We start from the raw sequence: 20,413 nt of genomic DNA, 5'->3' as shown, positions 1-20,413 counted from the left end.
CTCTCACCACCTTCCCAAACTGCCGGAAGAAGTTCCCCATCTCCCCCTCGGCGCTAGGTAAGCCCTTGATCCCTTTATTCTTGCTCTATTAGATTAGATCTAGCCTAGCCATGAAACAAAAACAGAAAAAAGAAAGAATTTAAACAAAAGAGAAGAAGAGGAGAGAGAGAGAGGAAGAGAAGAATCGGGAAGGAGGGCTGAGAAGAAGGTTCTCGAGAAGGAAAGAAAAAAAGAAAGGAAGAAGAAGAAGAGGAAAAAAAAGGGGGGGAGGGGGAGAGACTTACCGGTGGATTCTTGATCGCGGCGTCGCCGGCCTCGGTCGGCCCCCTCCCGAGCATCCCTCTTCTCCGCGGGGAGAAGAGGGGGACCGGCCGCCGCAGGCGCGGCCGCGGGTGCCGCCGGCGGCGGCCCGACCTTTCCCGTGAGGGGGAGCTCGCCCTCCTCCCTTCGCGAGAGAAGAAAGGAGAAGAAAAGGGGGATCTCCCCTTTCCCTTTTCGCGGGAGGAGAAAGGAGAGAGGAGAGGTTTGAGAAGAAGTTGGGAGAAGAAAAGGAAGGAAAGAGGGGAAGTTTCGGGAAGAAACAGAGAAGGAAAGAAAATAAAAAAAAAGAGAAGGAAAGAAAAAAAAAAGGAAAATGAAGGGAAAAAAAAAAGAAAAATGAAGAAAAAAAAATACATAATTAAATAGTCAATAAATAAATAGAGATTTAAGATAATAAATAAATATAAATAAAATAAAAAAATAATATTAGCCCTGAAATTTGGTCCAAGCCACAGTCCCTTTTGAACCCAAACTAATTTGGGCTTGGGACTGAACTTGGGCTGAGCCAAAGAAAAAGGGTATTTGGGCTACGGGCCTGATTGTAAACCCATTATCTATGTTACTGGGCTTGAATAGAAACAAGCTCAGTGACTGAATCAGGTCAAGGGCCTGTTTTAGAAATTAATTAAGTTCCGGGCCTGGATGCAAATGGGCCTAATTACAGAATCAGACTAAGGGCCTGATCCAGAATTGAATAAACTTTGGGCCTGAATGTAAATGAGCCTAGACCTAAACCAAAAAGCTGACTAGATCAGAACCAGAGATTGGGTCAGATCTGAACCAAGAATTGATTAGACCTGGATCAAGAATTTGACTAGACCTGAACCAGAATTTGGGTCAGACCTAAACCAGAAAATTGATTAGACCTGAATCAAAAATTTGACTAGACCTGAACCAGAAAATTGGTTAGACTTAAATCAAGAATTTGACTAGCTTGAACCAGAAATTGAAATTGAACCAGGTTAGGAATCCAAAAATAAAATTGAGTCCTATGGATGGGCTGTAAATGGGTTAATTAAGAAAAGAGTATAAATAAATAGAAGTTGAACATGCAAGTGACATGTAATTTGATGATATTGCTAGGTATTGGAGAATTGCCATTTAAACCTAGGATTTGGTGAGCAAATTGTTGTAAGTAACCCTGCCACTGATCTTAAGGCTTTCAAATTGTTGTTTAATTATGATTATGAAAATGTATTTATTATGATATATTTTTTCAAAATTGGGATCAAGTATATGATTGAATGTGATTCATGAATTTGATTAAATAACATCCTTCATGAATATTTGATGGTGTACGAATTATGAATTATAATTATGATAGACTGCATGGAAAATAATATTTGAGACATGTTTATGCATTTAAATTATATGATGCCATTTATCATTTTCCAATCTATTTATGATGATTATGATTTATGAAAGAAAAGGAATATAATTTATGAACTCTCAGATAACGCTATGCCCGCCTCTAGAAATAGAAGCCAATCGACGCCCTGGAGTTAGCATCTAAAGAATAATAAGCCCTCTTCTAATGGGTTAAAGTTAGTAACGAATAACAGAATTAAGAAACTTGTTGACTACGAATAACAAGCCTTGTCACGGGATTATAGTGACCATAGCAGGACATCTATCTAAGAGTATATTTTATAAAGTATAGATAGATGACAACATTTTTATATGACTTGCATTATCATGATTATGAACTTTCATGGATGGAGCATGCATTGCTTTATGATCTGATTTGCGTATATCATATATAAAATATTTTATTTTGCTATAACTGTTAGTTTCTTAATCACTGTATTGGCATAATTATGCTTGATCCAATAAGATAGTGCATGGTTACTTACTGTGCCGTGTAGCTCATGTCATTCTATTTATCTTTTTCTTACAGATGGCTAAGACTACTAGAAGCAGGGAGCTTGATGTTATTCAGGGTTGGGATAATTGAAATTGATATGTAATATTCATATTTTAGAAACTATGTACTTCTCCATATTGATGAAACATGGACGACATTTTATAAAAAAGATCTGTTCACTATTGGTATGAATTCTTAGAGTGGCTTCGTGTTATTGTGAGCAAAAGTTTGCAATAGCACGGCCGTATCATGGTTCGGATTTAGGGCATGATATTCAAAGCTGGGATTTGGGGCGTGACAGATCGCAGCCGGAGAGAGTTGACTCTATGATAGTCCTGTTTTAGGAGACGAGCTTAGAGCTGCTTCATTAGGAAGAAATCACCTTTGCGCGGGTCAGGTTGGAGGTTGAGTGCATCCATTTGGAAGGTAATTCGAGTACTGTGATCAGATGGATTCAGAGCTATGTAAGAGCAGAGGATGAGCACCTGCTGCTACAGGACATTAGAGACTTTCTAAGGGACTATGTGGCCTTCCAAGTTTCTCATGCTTACTGTGAGACGAATAACAAAGTTTATTGGGTTGTCTCGTTCATTGTGCAACACTTCGATGGTCGGATTTGTGAGAGCTGTGAGACTCTTTCACCCGCTTTTTGTTTTTTTTTTTTTTTTTTTTGACTTTGTTGAATATATTTATGCTAGAAGGATATAATGCATCCGACTTAAAAAAATAAATAAATAAATAAAAGAAGATGTTTTATCACACCACAATAGTTAATAACTCATACTTCATCAATCATTCAGGAGTCATTTCCTCGTTCAGGTCTCAGCTTTTCAGTCATCTTAGATCATGGTCCACATCATCTAGCATTCAAATAGGGAAAGGCTACCGTATTTTTTGTGAACGCTTCGAAGCTAAAGATTCTCTTGTTGCACTCTCTTCAGATCATCCAAAAAATCACAATCTCGAGACAGGCTCAAGCCCTTTATTTGATGTTCTTTGGCAGGTGACTTCTCCGAAGAAACCATATATTGTCGATGTTGTTTGGGCGGTAAGCGAGCTGTAGTTTCTGCGAATTTTTTTTTCCGGAGGAGAAGCTGCATTTAAGAAACAAGTGATATATCGTTTCCTCGTCTGTTCGACGTAGTGGGCACGCCGGCGGCAACTTCATCTTCATCTTCATCTCCATCTTCTCCCAAGAACAATTCTTTGGACTCAAAACTAACAGAAGAGCCCTTAAGGGGCGAGCAGGACGCTCGGAGTCTCGGTCCTACCCGGTGGGCTCTGGTACGCATTCTGCCGTTCCAAAATTGCCCCTGCCGGTTCCCCAAATCTAGTTCCGGTACGCTTCGCTGGTTCCTCTTCCTGGTGAGCGACGATTCGTGGTTCCTTTCCACTATTTTTGAATTACTTCGCCCAATCCCAATTAATTAACATTCTGCCTGCAAGCTGTTTGTTTCCTGGCCTCTGAAGACCTATTATGTTGGAGTCTCGTGTTTGATGTATTTGCTGATATGCCTCATCTCTACCACTCAGCAGAACTTTCATTTTACTGTGCATCTAATCTTTTATAATGTTGGTTTCTATATACATAATGCATGCTACCAAATATGCACACATTTATTTTATTAAAAAATATGGATTCATTCCATTCATATGTACAATAATGTTATATTATTTGGCTTGCCTGCTTATCTTACAAAGATATCTTATATTAAAATTTTATATAAGTTTTAATGGGTTAATGTGAGCTTAACTTAACACAATCATTCTTGTGTAGCACAATTATCCTTATGTTTTTAAAGCTTAAGGGCTCGTTTGGTTCGAGGGAAGCATTTTCTCTCATAGGAATATGATTCTTGAAAAACAAATTTCTGAGAAGAGAATGCCTGAAAAAGTACTTTTGGCATGTTTGGTTCACTATGGAAAAGTAACAGATTTTCAGAGTGCTTATGTTTGGTTGACTGTCCAATTTTCTGAAAAAGTTATGTATAATTTTTATTATATTCTTAATAAAAATTAGGTCTTTAATGCTTTGGATCAAATAAAAGCCTTTTTGAAAAAAAATAAAATATTTTAAAAGTAGTTTTTCCATGTTTCTCATAGGAAAGATTTTTTCATAAAACGTAGGAATTATATTTCCACGGAAATACAACTTTTTTATCTCTCTTCTTTGAAAACTTCAACCAAATAAGCGGCATTTCTTTACTTTTCCGTTGACCACACTTTCCTCTCTTCTTTTTTCGCGAACCAAACGAGCCCTAATTGGGATTTAAAACTGGTGGTGGGATTTGAGCCATGATCTCGTAGTGTGCCTTTGTCGCCGAGGGGAGCAATATTCCTCCCATTGTTTCTTAACTCTCATTCCTGATGGTGGAACACTAGAGCACTGAATCAGCTTTCGTTTTGATTCAATGTTATCCAAAAGAGGATATAGCTAAGTTGAGGACACAATCGTGAGTCTCAGACATGGAAATGATGATGTGCAGAGTTGGATGTCATTACCCTCTTCGATTTGAATGTAGAAGTTGATTCTTTGGTGTAAGTCCTTTTTACATTACCAAAACAAAAGCACGAGGTCTCTTTTAGATTACCAAAAGAAAAGAAGAAATCCTTTTTGATATCGACTTTAAATTATTCCCAATCTACGCTTGCTTGCTTAAGTACATAATTTATTGATAGGCCACACTTAATTTTTGAGGAAAAGAAAGAAAAAGCATAAGGTTACATCAAGCTCGCTTCTAACATAAACAAACTAGAAAAGTGTATATATATATATATATATAACTGAATTTTCTACACGTTATGAGGCAGATTTGCCCCCTCTTCAAAGTTTTCGACCACGGATAACCTGTCTTTAACTGCGTTGAGTTTATTGGCAACGTCTCGCATGTCCATTCGTTCTTTGGGTGATTCTTTTGAGCATGAAATCCCAATTGCAAGTAATGAAGTAATGCATCTCCTCGTTCTCATCTTGGCAGCATTTTCATTTCTACTGTTGTCATTAGCTTCTGTGCATTCTTCTTGCAGGATCTGGGGATCTAAAATCTCCATGATCCTTTCTGGAAAAGCCGTGCTGACAAATTTATGAAGATTTAAACCATCCTTGAATATGTCATTTGTAGGTTTCTTTCCCGTAAACATCTCTAGCAAAAGTATTCCATAGCTATATACGTCTCCCTGTGTAGATATTTTGCTGCCCATCGCATATTCTGCATTTCATTGGTACATCGATTGCAGAGTAATTGATATATAGTTTAGAAATGAAGATAATTTTTCATTCAAAACAAAACATAGACTTTTGTCATGAAGTAATCCATATGGTTATCTGCAATTTCATTCAAGTATGCATATGAAAGAGCGACGGGAGAATATTTTTGAGCTCTTACCTGGTGCGACATATCCGATGGATCCTTTTATCCCCATCCAACTTGTTGAATTTTTAGATGTTGCAGAGCTGGAAGTTGAGAGAAACCTTGCTAAGCCAAAATCACCCACATGGGCAGTCATATCATTGTCAAGAAGAATGTTGCTTGGCTTGAGATCGCAATGAACAACCGGCACTGCATAGCCGTGATGTAGATAGTTCAAACCAAAAGCCACATCGATGACTATGTTTAACCTTTGAGTAAGGTTCAGCTTCTTTGCCTGGTCATGTTCGTGAGCTTTTGGATGCAACCACTCTTCTAGGCTCCCATTAGGCATGTATTCGAAGACTAGAGCTTTAAAATCATTACCTCTTGAATCAATAGTCGAGCACGAAGTAATAATCTTAACCAGATTCCTGTGGCGCATGTTTCTTAAGGCTTCGCATTCGGCGCTGAAACTCTTTAGCGCTCCAATTTGATGAAGGTTGAATACCTTCACGATGATGACATTCTCTTCAAGATCTATTTTCCCTTTATACACGGAACCAAAACTTCCGGTGCCAACCAAGTTGTCTGAAGAGAAGCCATTAGTTGCTCTGTGGATGTCCGCATAAGATAATTTTTTGTATTTGCCCCCCATATTGGAGACAGAGAGAGATTTTTCACCTGCCTTCCTTGGTCGACAAAGAATGGCAAGCAAACACAGCATCAGGACTATAGCGGCACCTACAACTGGTATTGTAATCTTGAGGAACGTCCTCTTTGAGGCTTTGACAGAGCAAGGCGGCAGCTGCAAATCTGGATCAGCCCCACAGAGCCTCCTATTCCCGAGGACAAAAATTTCGGTGGCATTATCGAAAATACCACCCTTCGGGATTTCGCCATTAAGATCATTGAATGAAAGATTAAGATAATGCAGAAAACGAAAAGACCTGAAGAAATCTGGAATTGGCCCGGACAAGTTGTTTCGAGAAAGATCCAAGTCCACCATGCCTTTCAAGGATCCAAGTCCTTGAGGAATGCTACCTTCAAAAGAGTTGCCTTGCATGTATAGGTGTTCCAAATGCTGGCAAGCACCTAAGGTGGAAGGGATGTCACCGGACAATCGGTTCTCGGAGACATCTAAACGATCAAGGTTAATCAAGTTGTCTACTTCCATTGGCATGGGCCCGATGAGATAATTATGTGATAGGTCGAGATATTGTGCAAGAGATGAGATGCCGACGAGTTCCCTTGGTATGCTTCCAACGAGAGCATTGTGGGAAAGGTTTAATAGTCTCAAATTGCTGCAATTTTTGAAGCTTGCAGGGATACTGCCGCTTAGTTCATTTTCTTGCATGTAAAGCTCGTTCAATTGAGCGAGGTTGCCAATAGTAGAGGGGATCGGTCCTGATAAGTTGTTTCCTGATAAGTACATCACATATAAGTTCTGAAGCTTTCCTATGGTCTCTGGAATTTCTCCTGTGAAAAGGTTTTGATCTAGAAAAAGCACAGTTAGGCTGACAAGTTTCCCTATCTCTGTAGGAATGGACCCGGATATTTGATTTTTCCCAATCAATAGCCATTCAAGCTGTGTGGAGAGATTGCCTATCAAACTAGGTAGTCGGCCCTCAAATTTGTTTTGGTACAGGCTTAATCTCTCCAAAAAGCTACAATTAGTCAAAGAAGAGAAGAAGCTCCAATCGTGGGCTTGGAGATGATTCCAGCCGATGTACAGATAGCGCAGGTTTCGTAGGGATCCTAGATTGGAAGGCACTAATCCACTGAATGAATTATTGGAAAGATCAAGCATCTCAAGCCCGGAAGCATTGCATAATGAAACCGGGATCGGTCCATGGAATTGGTTCCCCTGCATGACCAAGTTTTGGAGGTTAAGAAGAGTGAGGCCCATATTCGGTGGAAGTGTCCCAAAGAGCCTATTGCTCCCCACACCAAAATAGGTGAGCGACGAGCAGTTGTAAAGAGAAGTTGGGATTTGGCCAGACAAGTTATTGAAGGTCAGATCTAACTCTTGTAGGTCGGGGATGTTGCCTAGGCTTTCTGGAATGCTTCCCATCAAGTTATTGCTGGCAAGATAAAGATACTGGAGAGAGGAGAGGTTCCCCAATGAAGACGAGATGCCTCCTGAAAGTTGGTTCAGAGACAGCCCAAGGAAAAAAATGCCCGAGGGGATGGCTAAGAAAGGTGGCAAACCTCCTATCAGATTGTTCCTTGCCAGATCAATATAGGCGAGGGATGAGCTGCTACCTAATGATTGGGGGATCTCTCCCGTGAGACTGTTGAATGATAGGTCAAGATATTGAAGGGATAAGCTGGCTCCTAGCAAAGAAGGGATGCCTCCTGTCAGACTATTATTTGATAGGAGAAGAACACTAAGGAATGAGTTGTTGGCCAGGAATGGTGGAATGCCTCCTATGAGACGATTGCCTGAAAGATCAACCTGGGTGGGCGATGGGCTACGTCCCAACAAAGGAGGAATGCAGCCTGTGAGATTGTTATTGCTTAGAAAGAGGTTGTCAAGATTTTGAAGGGAGCTAAAGTCGGTGGGAATTTCTCCACTGAGTTTGTTGTAATCTAAACTAAGGGTTTGGAGGTTCAAACACTGGCTAAGATTGGATGGGATTTGGCCTTCAAGAGAGTTCATACTTAGGTTAAGGTACTGAAGTCGAGAGAGACGACCTAGCTCTTGTGGGATGTGCCCGTTGAGTTGGTTATTCGGTAGATAGATTCTCCTAAGAAAGGTGAGGTTGGATATGTCGGGTGATATGACGCCTGTGAGGTTGAGGGAATCAAGGACCAAAGCCGTGACCCTTTGTGGGTGTCGCCGGCCACAAGTGACGCCCAACCACCTACAGTAATTGTGGGATTCGTTTCTCCAGGTGGTCAGGGCTCCAAGAGGGTCAGATAGCAGTGACTTGAAGGCAAGCAGAGCTAGCTTGTCGGTGGCATTGTTTGGTAGGATGGGATCAGTAGCAGCGGCAGCGAGTGCGGAGTAGGCGTGCAAGGAGCATAAGCTGAAGAGAAGGATGAGAGCTATTGGCCGGAGGACTTTGATATTCTTTAGCTGTGGAAGATCCATTTGATAGGATTAGGGAGGTATGGTTGCTAAACTATGGTGGTATGGATTAACTTTAGGGCAGATATGCCTTTTTATAGAGAACTTGACGTGGTGGTTATGTCATGCATTCTTAGACTAATAAACAAAAAGAAAAATATCGGTCATGTCATGCAGAAGATGGCGAGAAGAATGGATCTGCTCTTATGCAAAAAGGAGTGCTCCCGTCCAAACTAGAAGACTTGAGAGTGGTGTTGACCGAAAGAGGAGGGCATCGACATGATGGGAGACTTAGTAGGAGAAGAGACCTCTAGTTTGTGGGAACATGAAAGTTTTGTTTCTAAGCAAAAGACTTGGCCAGGTAGACCTACTTGTGGAAGATCCATTTGATAAGAGTAGTGATGTATTTTTGGTTAAACTAACGTAAGCATGGTTTAACTTCATGGCCGAGGTGCTTTTTTTAATTAGGAACTTAATGCATCAATAATGTCATGCATTCTTTCCAAAATAAAAAATAAAAATGTGAGACTTAATCGGAGAAGAGACCTCTAATCTGTGTGAACACAAAAGTTTTGTTTCCAAGTAGAAGACTTGGCTGACTAGACCTACGCGTGGAAGATCTTTTTGATAAAAGTAGGGAAGATTTTTTTCGTAATTAGGAACTTAATGCATTGATTATGTCATGCATTCTTTTCAAAATAAAAAAATAAAAAGAAAAGAGTCGGTCATGTCATGCAAAAGATGGCTAGAAGAATATGGTCATGAAGTGAGGATGAAAATGGCCAAGACAACTCTTGTGGAGCTAAGAGTATTATAGTCCAAACTAGAAGACTTGGGAATTGTGTTGACCGGAATAGGACGACATTGATGCAATGGGAGACCTAGTAGAAAAGGAGACCTCTAATTTGTGTGAACATAAAAGTTTTGTTTCCAAGCAGAAGACTTGGTCGAGTAGACCTACTTGTGGAAGATCCATTTGATAAGAGTAGGGAGATATTGTTGGTTAAACTAAGGCAACATGGATTTACTATATGGCAGAGGCACTCTTTTTAATAAAAAATTTAATGCATCGATCATGTTATGCATTCTTTCCAAAAAAAAAAGAAAAAGAAAAATACCAATCATAGCATGCAAAAGATGGTGAGAAGAGTGGATCTGAAGAAGCGATATTGAATATGGTAGAGGTAGCTTTGTAGGAAATTAATTAATTTCATAAAGATAATTTTCCTAAGGTGGTCTACATAATCACATTTATTTTAGCCATTTAAGAAATTCTTATTAGGCTATTAAAGATTTGGTAAATATTTCTTTATGGGGTTAATATGGATTTAATTATACATTTAATTCTGTACAGAAACATTTCATATTCCTTGATGGATGGAATATGTAACGATTATTTTAGAATGGAAGGGTCTCTAGTCTGGCATATAATACAAGGGCCTGTGTATTTCCATTGTACATCCCTAATCCAAAAAAGGCAAAAGACTAGAAGTTCCTCTCTTAGTCAAAAAGCTTTTTCTTTCACTACCTTGTTTTCTTGTGGGCAGATTTGAAATCAGTCAGACATCATGGTAGGAGGTAAATAAATCGTTTCCACTGTTTCTATTGAAATATATATATATATATATATATATATATATATATATATATGTATGTATGTATGTATGTATGTATGGCTATCATTTCTTTCACGCTCTTGTGGAGCAAAGAGTTCTACCGTCCAAACTAGAGGACTTGGGAGTAGTGTTGACTAGAAGAGGGGGGCATTGACAAAATAGGAGGCCTAGAAGAAGAAGAAACCTCTAATTTGTGTGGACATAAAAGTTCTGTTTTAGAGCAGAAGACTTAATTGGTTGCGTAGACTTTTTTTTCAAAGATCCATTTGATAAATTTTGGAAGGTATTTTTGATTAAACTAAGGTAGCACGGGTTAACTTTACGGTAGAGCTACCTTTTTTATGACAAACTTAATGTATCGCTCATGTCATGCATTTTGCTAAACAAAACAAAAAAAAATGTTGGTCATGTCATTCCAAAGATGTTGAGAACGATGGATCTGTAGAAGCAATAATAAATATGGCAGAGATAGCTCTTGTGGAAAGTTCTACCGTCCAAATTAGAAGACTTGGGAATAGTATTGATTGGAAGAGGAGGGCATGGACAAAATGGGAGACCTAGTGGAAGAAGAGATCTCTAATTTGTGTGGACATAAAAATTTTATTTTGGAGCAGAAGACTTGGTTGAGCTGACCTATTTGTGGATGATCCATTTGATAAGAGTAGGAAGCTATTTTTGATTAAACTAAGGTAGCATGGATTAACTTTACGGCAGAGCTACTTTTTTTTATGAGGAACTTAATGCATCAGTCATGTCATGCATTTTGTAGAAAAAAATAAAAAAGGAAAATGTCAATCATGCCATGCAAAAGACGGGGAGAACAATGAATCCATGGAAACGATAATGAACATGGCAAAGGTAGTTCTTGTGGAGAGTTCTACCATCCAAACTAGAAGACTTGGGAATAGCGTTGATTGGAAAAGGAGGGCATCGACAAAATAGAACACTTGGTAGACAAAGAGACCTCTAATTTGTGGAGATAAAAATTTTGTTTTGGAGCAGAAGACTTGGTTGAGTAGACCTGCTTATCGAAGATCCATTTGATAAGAGTTGGGAGGTAATTTTGATTGAACTAATGTAGCATGGATCAACTTTAGGGAAGAGCGGTTTTTTTTGTTTTTTAGTGAGGGACTTGATGCATCGGTCATGTCATACATCCCGTAGACGTGATAATGAATATGGTAGACGCTCTCGTTCAAACTAGAAGACTTGAGAATAGTGTTAACCGGAAGTGAAGGGCGTCGACAAAATGCGAGACTTAATCGGAGAAGAGACCTCTAATCTGTGTGAACACAAGTTTTGTTTCCAAGTAGAAGACCTGGCTGACTAGACCTACGCGTGGAAGATCTTTTTGATAAGAGTAGTGAACATGCTTTTTCTTAATAAGGAACTTAATGCATTGATCATGTCATGCATTCTTTCCAAGATAAAAAATAAAAAGGAAAATATCAGTCATGCCGTGCAAAAGATGGCTGGAAGAATAGAGTCGTGAAGTGAGGATGAAAATGGCCAAGACAACTCTTGTGGAGCTGAGAGTATTATAGTCCAAATTAGAAGACTTGGGAATTGTGTTGACTGGAATAGGATGACATCGATGCAATGGGAGACCTACTAGAAAGGAGACCTCTAAATTGTGTGAACATAAAAATTTTGTTTCCAAGTAGAAAACCTGGCTGACTAGACCTACGCATGGAAGATCTTTTTGATAAGAGTAGTGAAGATGCTTTTTCTTAATAAGGATCTTAATGCATTGATCATGTCATGCATTCTTTCCAAAATAAAAAATAAAAAGAAAAATATCGGTCATGCCGTACAAAAGATGGCTGGAAGAATAGAGTCGTGAAGTGAGGATGAAAATGGCCAAGACAACCCTTGTAGAGCTAAGAGTATTATAGTCCAAATTAGAAGACTTGGAAATTGTGTTGGCCGGAATAGGATGACATTGATGCAATGGGAGACCTACTAGAAAGGAGACATCTAAATTGTGTGAAGATAAAAGTTTTGTTTCCAAGTAGAAGACCTGGCTGACTAGACCTACGCGTGGAAGATCTTTTTGATAAGAGTAGTGAAGATGCTTTTTCTTAATAAGGAACTTAATGCATTGATCATGTCATGCATTCTTTCCAAAATAAAAAATAAAAAGAAAAATATCGGTCATACCGTGCAAAAGATGGCTGGAAGAATAGAGTCGTGAAGTGAGGATGAAAATGTCCAAGACAACTCTTGTGGAGCTGAGAGTATTATAGTCCAAATTAGAAGACTTGGGAATTGTGTTGACCGGAATAGGATGACATCGATGCAATGGGAGACCTACTAGAAAGGAGACATCTAAATTGTGTGAACATAAAAGTTTTGTTTCCAAGTAGAAGACCTGGCTGACTAGACCTACGCGTGGAAGATCTTTTTGATAAGAGTAGTGAAGATGCTTTTTCTTAATAAGGAACTTAATGCATTGATCTTGTCATGCATTCTTTCCAAAATAAAAAATAAAAAGAAAAATATCGATCATGCCGTGCAAAAGATGGCTGGAAGAATAGAGTTATGAAGTGAGGATGAAAATGGCCAAGACAACTCTTGTGGAGCTGAGAGTATTATAGTCCAAATTAGAAGACTTGGGAATTGTGTTGACCAGAATACAATGACATCGATGCAATGGGAGACCTACTAGAAAGGAGACATCTAAATTGTGTGAAGATAAAAGTTTTGTTTCCAAGTAGAAGACCTGGCTGACTAGACCTACGCGTGGAAGATCTTTTTGATAAGAGTAGTGAAGATGCTTTTTCTTAATAAGGAACTTAATGCATTGATCATGTCATGCATTCTTTCCAAAATAAAAAATAAAAAGGAAAATATCGGTCATGCCGTGCAAAAGATGGCTGGAAGAATAGAGTCGTGAAGTGAGGATGAAAATGGCCAAGACAGCTCTTGTGGAGCTGAAAGTATTATAGTCCAAATTAGAAGACTTGGGCATTGTGTTGATCGGAATAGGATGACATCGATGCAATGGGAGACCTACTAAAAAAGGAGACCTCTAAATTGTGTGAACATAAAAGTTTTCTTTCCAAGCAGAAGACTTGGTCGAGTAAACCTTCTTGTGGAAGATCCATTTGATAAGAGTAGGGAGATATTGTTGGTTAAACTAAGGCAGCATGGATTTACTATATGGCAGAGGCACTCTTTTTAATAAAAAAATTAATGCATCGATCATGTTATGCATTCTTTCTAAAAAAAAGAAAAAGAAAAATACCAATCATATCATGTTTTTTAATGAGGGATTTGATGCATCATTCATGTCATACATTCCGTAGAAAAAAGAATAAAAAGACCAATGTCATGCAAAAGATGGCGAGAGAAATGGCGTGGAAGCGAGAATGAAAATGACGGTCGAGGGATGTGGAGCGCCGTAGAACAAGGATAACGAAAATGCCATTTTCTCCCTTCTCGACTCCTCTTCTGTCTGCTTCCAGCTTCCACCTTTTTCTCCGTGGAGCCAGTTCCGACCGACATTTTTGCTCGTATTCGAGCAAGCTTGGAAGCAGACTGGGAAGACGCCAACACCCGCGCGATGTGGAAGAAGAGAGAGTATCTTCCACACTTGTTCCAGCGGAAAGAGTACCATTCGAAAGATGCGGATGAAGTCATCTTTCACGACTGATTCAACGAAGACATCTTCCATCGCTGTCGTCTCTCTCTAGAGTTGCTTTCTTAGAGATATTGCCTCCTGCCTCCGAATTCTATTTTCCGGCGGGACAGCTCTTTCCTTGAAGTTTCTTACAGACAGTCCTCCACAGCCTGCTTGCCTACAAGTAGGACGTGTTCGCGGGTGTTGGACAGGGCAAGTTTCGTGGTTGGGAATAGGATGGCTTGGAAGGCTCTTCACATTCTCTCCATGCTCCTGCTACTTTCAAGCACTACTCTCGTCTCCATTGCCCGTGATACCGGCGTTGCAGCACGCCCACCTTCGCCTAGTGAGTATCCCCAACTAATGATTTAATCTCTATTTCACAGGATTTTTCACGCCAAAAGTGCTTTAGTATCTCGAAAATATCACTCAGCCGGGGTGGCGTGCTCTCGCTCCTCCCTTTGAATTGGTATCGTGAACTATATATACCATACCATTTAATGAAGCAAGGTGATTCGTAGCAATTTTTCTGAGTTATCGTAGCATTACTCTAGTTTGTACCGAGATGAGAGGGAAAAACAGGGAGCAATCTGCACAGAACCCTTGCGAAACAAAGCGAAGGCGGCAGGGATGAGGGCCATGTAATTGGGTGGCCGGTAGAGCCCTAGGACCAACACGACTTGCTGGACTGGGTTCATATTTTGAGCAGCCAGACTTGGGCTTTAGATATCTCGATTGGCCCTGGACTGGGGTATGGCTCTGGCGGACAAAACTCATTTATGTATATGGGGCCGTCATTTGTTTCATTTAGGTGAATTAAATTTTAATTATTAATATATAACAAAGCCGCATCGACTTTGATGGTGTGCCAAGTTGTGATTCCAATAAAAAGAACCGCCATGTGTTTTCACGCTATCAGAGCCATTTCTAATCTTTATTTTTAAGCATTTATTTTTTCACTATAATTGATGCAGAGAAGGAAGGACCCGGCGGGAATCTTCCCTGTGCAGCAAATCACATCAAAGGTCATCCATGCCCTTCGTCCGGGGGCTCGAAAAACCATGCGTTTAACCCGCATCCCCCCCCACCTGTTCGCCAACTTTCGTCTACAAGAGGATGCAAACGTATTTATGGCTGCAAGCGAGGTTATTAGTTATACTAGAACTTAATCTCGGAGAACATGCAAGAACAGTCTTTTATCGTGTGTATTCTTGCGCGCCGGCATATATATATATATATATATATATATATATATATATATATATATATATATATATATATATATATATATCCAAAATAAATTTCCTCAATCCTCCTCTCTGTTAATACTATGTTTCTAACAATTCAAATATAAAGGTTTTAGTAATTTGAGTTTTGAAATAAAAATAAATTTGAAAACTCTTGTATTATATTTTGCATCGTTATCATTTTTTTTAAAAAAAAATAGACATTTTATTTCTATTTTTTTAAGATTTCTAACAATAGAAAATATGTTCAGTTTCCTCTCTCTCTCTCTCTCTCTTATATTTTCTTTGTACAATAAGGACTGACAATGAGGGAGAGGAATGAAGGATAGGGCCTACAACATGGTCAAAAATAAGAAAGAGTTCAATATTGAATGGAGAGTTAGTTAAAGAAGTGGAAGAAGAAAAAAAATCTGTCATGCACAAGAGCTATCCCTCCATCATATTTATACTGAAATGCTTTGGCCTGATTTAGAGATGCAGCCGATCTATAAAGTTCTGCGTTGAATTGCTAATATGATTCTTTGATTCAGTAAATGATTGTTGGATCAAGACATATATGATCATATAGACTTGCTTTTATTCCTTATGCGGATGGCTAAGATGATTTCATAGATTGCGGCTCCACTGATCTAGCGTCAGGCACCTGGATGCATGCATAAGAGAGGGTTTTCAGAGTATCTGAACCCAAATACTTCATCCGAAAAACAAATAGGAGTCAAAATAAAGATCTACACTTTGATATTGATCTATAATGTTTAATTTTCTTTTAAATCCAGAAATAGCTTATTTTTCAGTTTCAATCATGCAACCTTTAGTCCAAAATTTAATGTATGATATGAAATCTCTCTCATAAATCTGCAACCTAGTTTATCAATTTATTAACTTACCACGTAGCGGGCAAAAGCCGACCAATGCAATGGCTACAAACCAGTCAACAAAAACAGAATGTGAACTCGTATGCAGTAGGCCCTAAGCCAAAATCATACCCAGAAAAGGGAAGATATTGTCTCTGGCTGTTTTGTTATCTGGAAAGTTTCTTGGCTTAAAACAAAACAAGGAAAATACTTTTCCCACAATGGAAATTGCAACTTTTCTGTCCATATGGAAAACTAATTTCCATACTCATAATTCCTGCAAAGCAAACAACTGGAACGTTGGTTTTCCAGAAGAAAGTAATTTCTTAAATCCATTGCGAAGAACCAAACAGACATAACAAGACCAGATTCATTTGACATATAAAAGCTACGCTACAAAAAGCAGAAAGAATTCCACAATGAAAAGGCCTGGCATAGTTGTCAGTTTTAGGTATCAGTCCTCTCAGAACATAAAAAAATTCAGGGTCCAGGATGGCTTCATGCAAATGAAATGGAAAAAAGAAGATTACAGGGATCATACAATTTCGAGCAAGAAAAGACAGAGTACATGCCTACCTGAGTACAATCTAAAAATTACGGAAGAACCTTGACAAAATTTATCCATGAGAGGTCTTTTCAAAAATTATTATTATATGCAACATATTTGAGTTTTGTCCAGCTATTATATAGGAAGACACGAGCACATGGCTTATAATTGTTCAAACCCTGATTACGGGTGAACCATAATGTTGCTACAAATCTAGGAGTGCTTATTTTTTCGGAAAATCCAAAGCAGTTTTCAGTCACCTGTTTGCACCACAATCACCAATAAATATGGAAGACTTGCTAAACAGGCACGCTGAAATTTTTTTTAACTACTAGACGCAGATTGCCCCAGTCAGAATTCATCAAATTTGCACAGGAAGCAATTTTGGACTATAATATGCTACCTCTACATTTCGATGAAGCTGAATAATACTATATTCAAGAACTGGTAAATTGAAGAAAATAAATAGCACCTACATATAACAACTACATGAAGATAAATCCAGTCAGCCTCAGACATGGAAGCATCTTAACAAATTTGGTACTCGATACACAATGACCTCTTAGATTATCAAGGAAATAATAACATCAGCAACTGTGATAAGAAGTGGCAACTAAACAGAACTTGTACACCAGCTTTCACAGTTAAAAAGTTCTAAAACAGAGCACTTGTAATCTACAGATTTAAAATACTTCTGTCATCTCAGTTGAAAGAATTGTTGCAGCTAGTAAAGGATGTAAATTGCAATGTCTGATGAACTAGATCCATATTCACATAGGAACAGCAACTACAGAAGATATTCTTGTTTAATGTAGTTGCCAATCAGATATCAGGATTTAATGGTGATTCTTGATGTTTTTATAAGGTCTAATGCACCTTTCTCTTGGTCTACACTAAAAAGTAACAAAGATTTAATTTTTTAATAAAAAAACTATGGTCTGGGGAGTATGAATCATCCCTTCAGTTCTAAGACTTCACTAGCAAAAAGGAATGAATGGCAGCTGTAGAGTATGCCCTAAATGATTTTGCAGACACAGCAAAATGTCATCTAGATGCTAGTCAATGAGGATTAATAACAGTAATACAAACCAAGACCTATGAGCTGATCTAATCAAGTTGCATGTGAACGTATAGCAGCCATAAGATCTAAAGAATACCAATTTGCATACTTGTATTGCACCTTAAAGTGTATGTTGACAATCAAATGTGGGATTCAAATATTGCTGCACTAAAATTTTCCATCCCGAGAGGCGATTTAATTTTTCGTAGTGATGCTGTGCATCACCACACAGAGCATAACTAATATTATCTGTAAATGAGCACTTTCCAATAATACCTCCAAAGCAACATGGAGAAGCAGGCAAATTTGCAGTTTGAACTTACCTAATACATGAGAAAGTGTGGAATCTTATATTTAGAACTCAAAGTTATAAGTACATTGACAAGTATACATGACTATTTATATTCCACAAAATTAAATAGTGTACAATATTGACACAAAACAATATGACTATGGAAAAATAAGCTGATTGAGAAACAATAGCTTAGGAAAATAAACTCCCTCCAAACGTGCCTTCTGCTTAAGTGTGCTCTTGTACAGCTCTTAGATGAGAAACAAAATAAGGATTTAGGCTCACTGGTAAGTACCTTGTAAAAAGAAGAAACATCATCTGAAGGAGCATCAGGCCACATCTTTGCATCAAGATCCATTATAATTCCACTATCAAGATTTGTGATGACAACCTAGTAAGAACAAATTTAGTAAAAATTGAAGGAAAACTATAGGCATTAAATGACAAAATTTTAAAAAAAATTATTATTTGAAAGTTAATCGATACCTTAAGAGGATGCAACACAACCATAGTTCGAGGTGTGGTTTTGTTGAGCTCTTCTCTTATGTGATACTCAAGACGATCAAAGCGTATCATACTATTATCACTGTATGGTAAGGTTTAGTGAGTAATTGTTCTAAGCAAAAAAGCTTGTTAACATAAACACCAATTTAGAGTCCATGATTCATTTAAAATATAGTAGCAGCAATATTAATGCAACAATATGACCTCTTAATTTATTTCATACCCAGACCACTGTTTCTCATGACAAAAAAAAAATGAAAATAATTCTGCAGTTGATTAGTATCAAAACCATTATACTCATGCTCAAGGTTCATCGTCTCGGTACCAGACCCCGTCCCAGTACCAACTTATTACAGTCTTGGTACATAGTACGATATGAGATAGTGAGGCGTATCTATCGGTACGGTACGAGATTGCGTATCGGTTCCATACCGATATGGTACAGTATGCCCGATATGGTATGGTATTGATCTTGCTTATGCCAATTATACTTTGAGCATAATAATTCGACAATTGAATAGAAACCAGTTGTGAGATAGTATGCATAGTGAAGCCTCAACACAAAAAACTTATACAGGGAAATTCTATAGAAAGAAATGAATAATATGTTGCAACAACCCAGCCCAAAGGACAGTTTATGGCCAGAACTGGTAAGGCAGCAGCATAATATCTTTTAAAGCCAAGCACCACAAACTCCAACAGTAGCAGGAAAAGAACCTAGCCTCCAAAGCACTACATTTAGGTTTGCTTATATTGGGAGAATCAACAACTAAGTTTGCTCAAAATCAATCTCTCATGATGAAACTTCGACAAGCATCAGTTCTTGTCACCACTAAAGATAAGCAAAGAAAGTTCACGTAGTTAATCCTATTTCAGGTAGTAGTTCCGGCAGGTTGATATGGAGCTTTTCATCTTCATAAGATATACATGAAGAATGGCTTCCTTGAAACTGATTTTTGATGATAACCATACGCAGCTACCTCTAGATTTTTCACATTCTCCCACAACTTAATTAAATCATTTCAAATACGCTTGATAGTACATATAGCCAGACCTATTTTCAGTTTAAGAGGTATGCACAGTAACAGGAAGGTTACTACATGCATCTGCATTTTTACCAAAACCAGCACCTTTTTCAGGTATAGTGCAGTTTTGGACTTTTTCAACCAAAACCAGTCAGTTTTGATCAGCTTCAATTCGTTAAAAACTTAAAATTAAAGCCCATTTTTATAATTACAAATTTCATCCCAAAAAATTCAGCCCAAGCTGAGATCCATTGGGGGGGGGGGGGGGGGGTGCTATTACAATGACTTATAAAGAGATTGACATGAATAGCAAAATACAAGACAATATTACGGGTATCAGCAAGCCGAGCCCAGCTAATTTTGTAAGCATGCCAGGCCCACTCTAGATCATTTAAATTGAGCCAAACTCAAGTTGTTCATTACCAACTAGTTTAAGATATATAGTGAGAGTTTAAGATCTTCGAGTCTTTCAGATATACTTTGAAGTAATCGTTACAGTTATATCTCAATCTTCTAACTGAAATACATACTTCTCGTGTTAATTGTGTTGATTTTAATAATATACAAGATAAAAATCTACATATAAACAACAAGTAAAGAATACAGTATATGAAGATCATTTATTTATTTATTTATTTATATTTCCATCTTAACTGAGCTGAGCTCAAGCAAGGCAAGTTCAGGTCTAGCTTGGCTTATTTACTATTCAAGCAAACCAAATTGAGGCCAAATTTTGAGCCAAACAAGAGCTGCTCATGAACAGCTAATTTTATTAACAACCTTAGACACTATAAAAGCCTGTTTCTTACATAAAACCTATATATTTTTTATATAACTACATGTGTTGCTTAAATAGTTAGTTAACCTCAAAATATGAGAACGAAATGACCAAATACAAAATGTTAGCTAGTTTATTAAAAACAGAGAAAAAAGGCTTTGATTCAACAGGCACTGAAAACTTCACAATTGATAAATATAATGAACTTTCTGAACAAAGCCAGTTCAAATAAATAATATAATACATCAGGGTACTTAATCATC

At 38.1% G+C, this 20,413-nt stretch overlaps 2 protein-coding genes across 2 annotated transcripts in view; both read right to left on the bottom strand.

The window, feature by feature from the left end:
* Positions 1-20,413, bottom strand: part of LOC149753570 (glutamine--tRNA ligase-like) — a 61,220-nt gene that overhangs the window by 37,200 nt on the left and 3,607 nt on the right. The window contains exons 4-5 of the mRNA XM_089931009.1: positions 18,330-18,429; positions 18,139-18,234 (exon numbers count right to left, since the gene is read on the bottom strand). Of these exons, the coding sequence (XP_089787135.1) occupies positions 18,139-18,234; positions 18,330-18,429 (196 nt within the window). The remainder of the gene's footprint in view (positions 1-18,138; positions 18,235-18,329; positions 18,430-20,413) is intronic.
* LOC148703602 (receptor kinase-like protein Xa21) lies at positions 4,838-8,672 on the bottom strand. Its single transcript, XM_088722732.2, has 2 exons — positions 5,572-8,672; positions 4,838-5,394 (listed from the first exon to the last, which is right to left on the bottom strand). The coding sequence occupies exons 1-2, from the start codon at positions 8,627-8,629 to the stop codon at positions 4,979-4,981; spliced, it is 3,474 nt and encodes a 1,157-aa protein (XP_088578858.2). The 5' UTR covers positions 8,630-8,672; the 3' UTR covers positions 4,838-4,978.

The sequence above is a fragment of the Phoenix dactylifera genome, chromosome 5, assembly GCF_051530095.1.
Source record: "Phoenix dactylifera cultivar Ajwa chromosome 5, Ajwa_hap1_PhDact_Kaust_v1.1, whole genome shotgun sequence".
NCBI lineage: Eukaryota > Viridiplantae > Streptophyta > Magnoliopsida > Arecales > Arecaceae > Phoenix > Phoenix dactylifera.
This window is presented reverse-complemented; position numbering and strand designations above follow the sequence as displayed.

What these genes read in the sequence shown, in the direction of transcription:
- LOC148703602 (XM_088722732.2), bottom strand. Translation starts at nt 8,629, where the DNA reads ATGGATCTTCCACAGCTAAAGAATATCAAAGTCCTCCGGCCAATAGCT. An exon ending in CATCGGATATGTCGCACCAG is followed by an intron (nt 5,395 to 5,571) that starts GTAAGAGCTCAA and finishes AATGAAATGCAG; the next exon opens with AATATGCGATGGGCAGCAAA.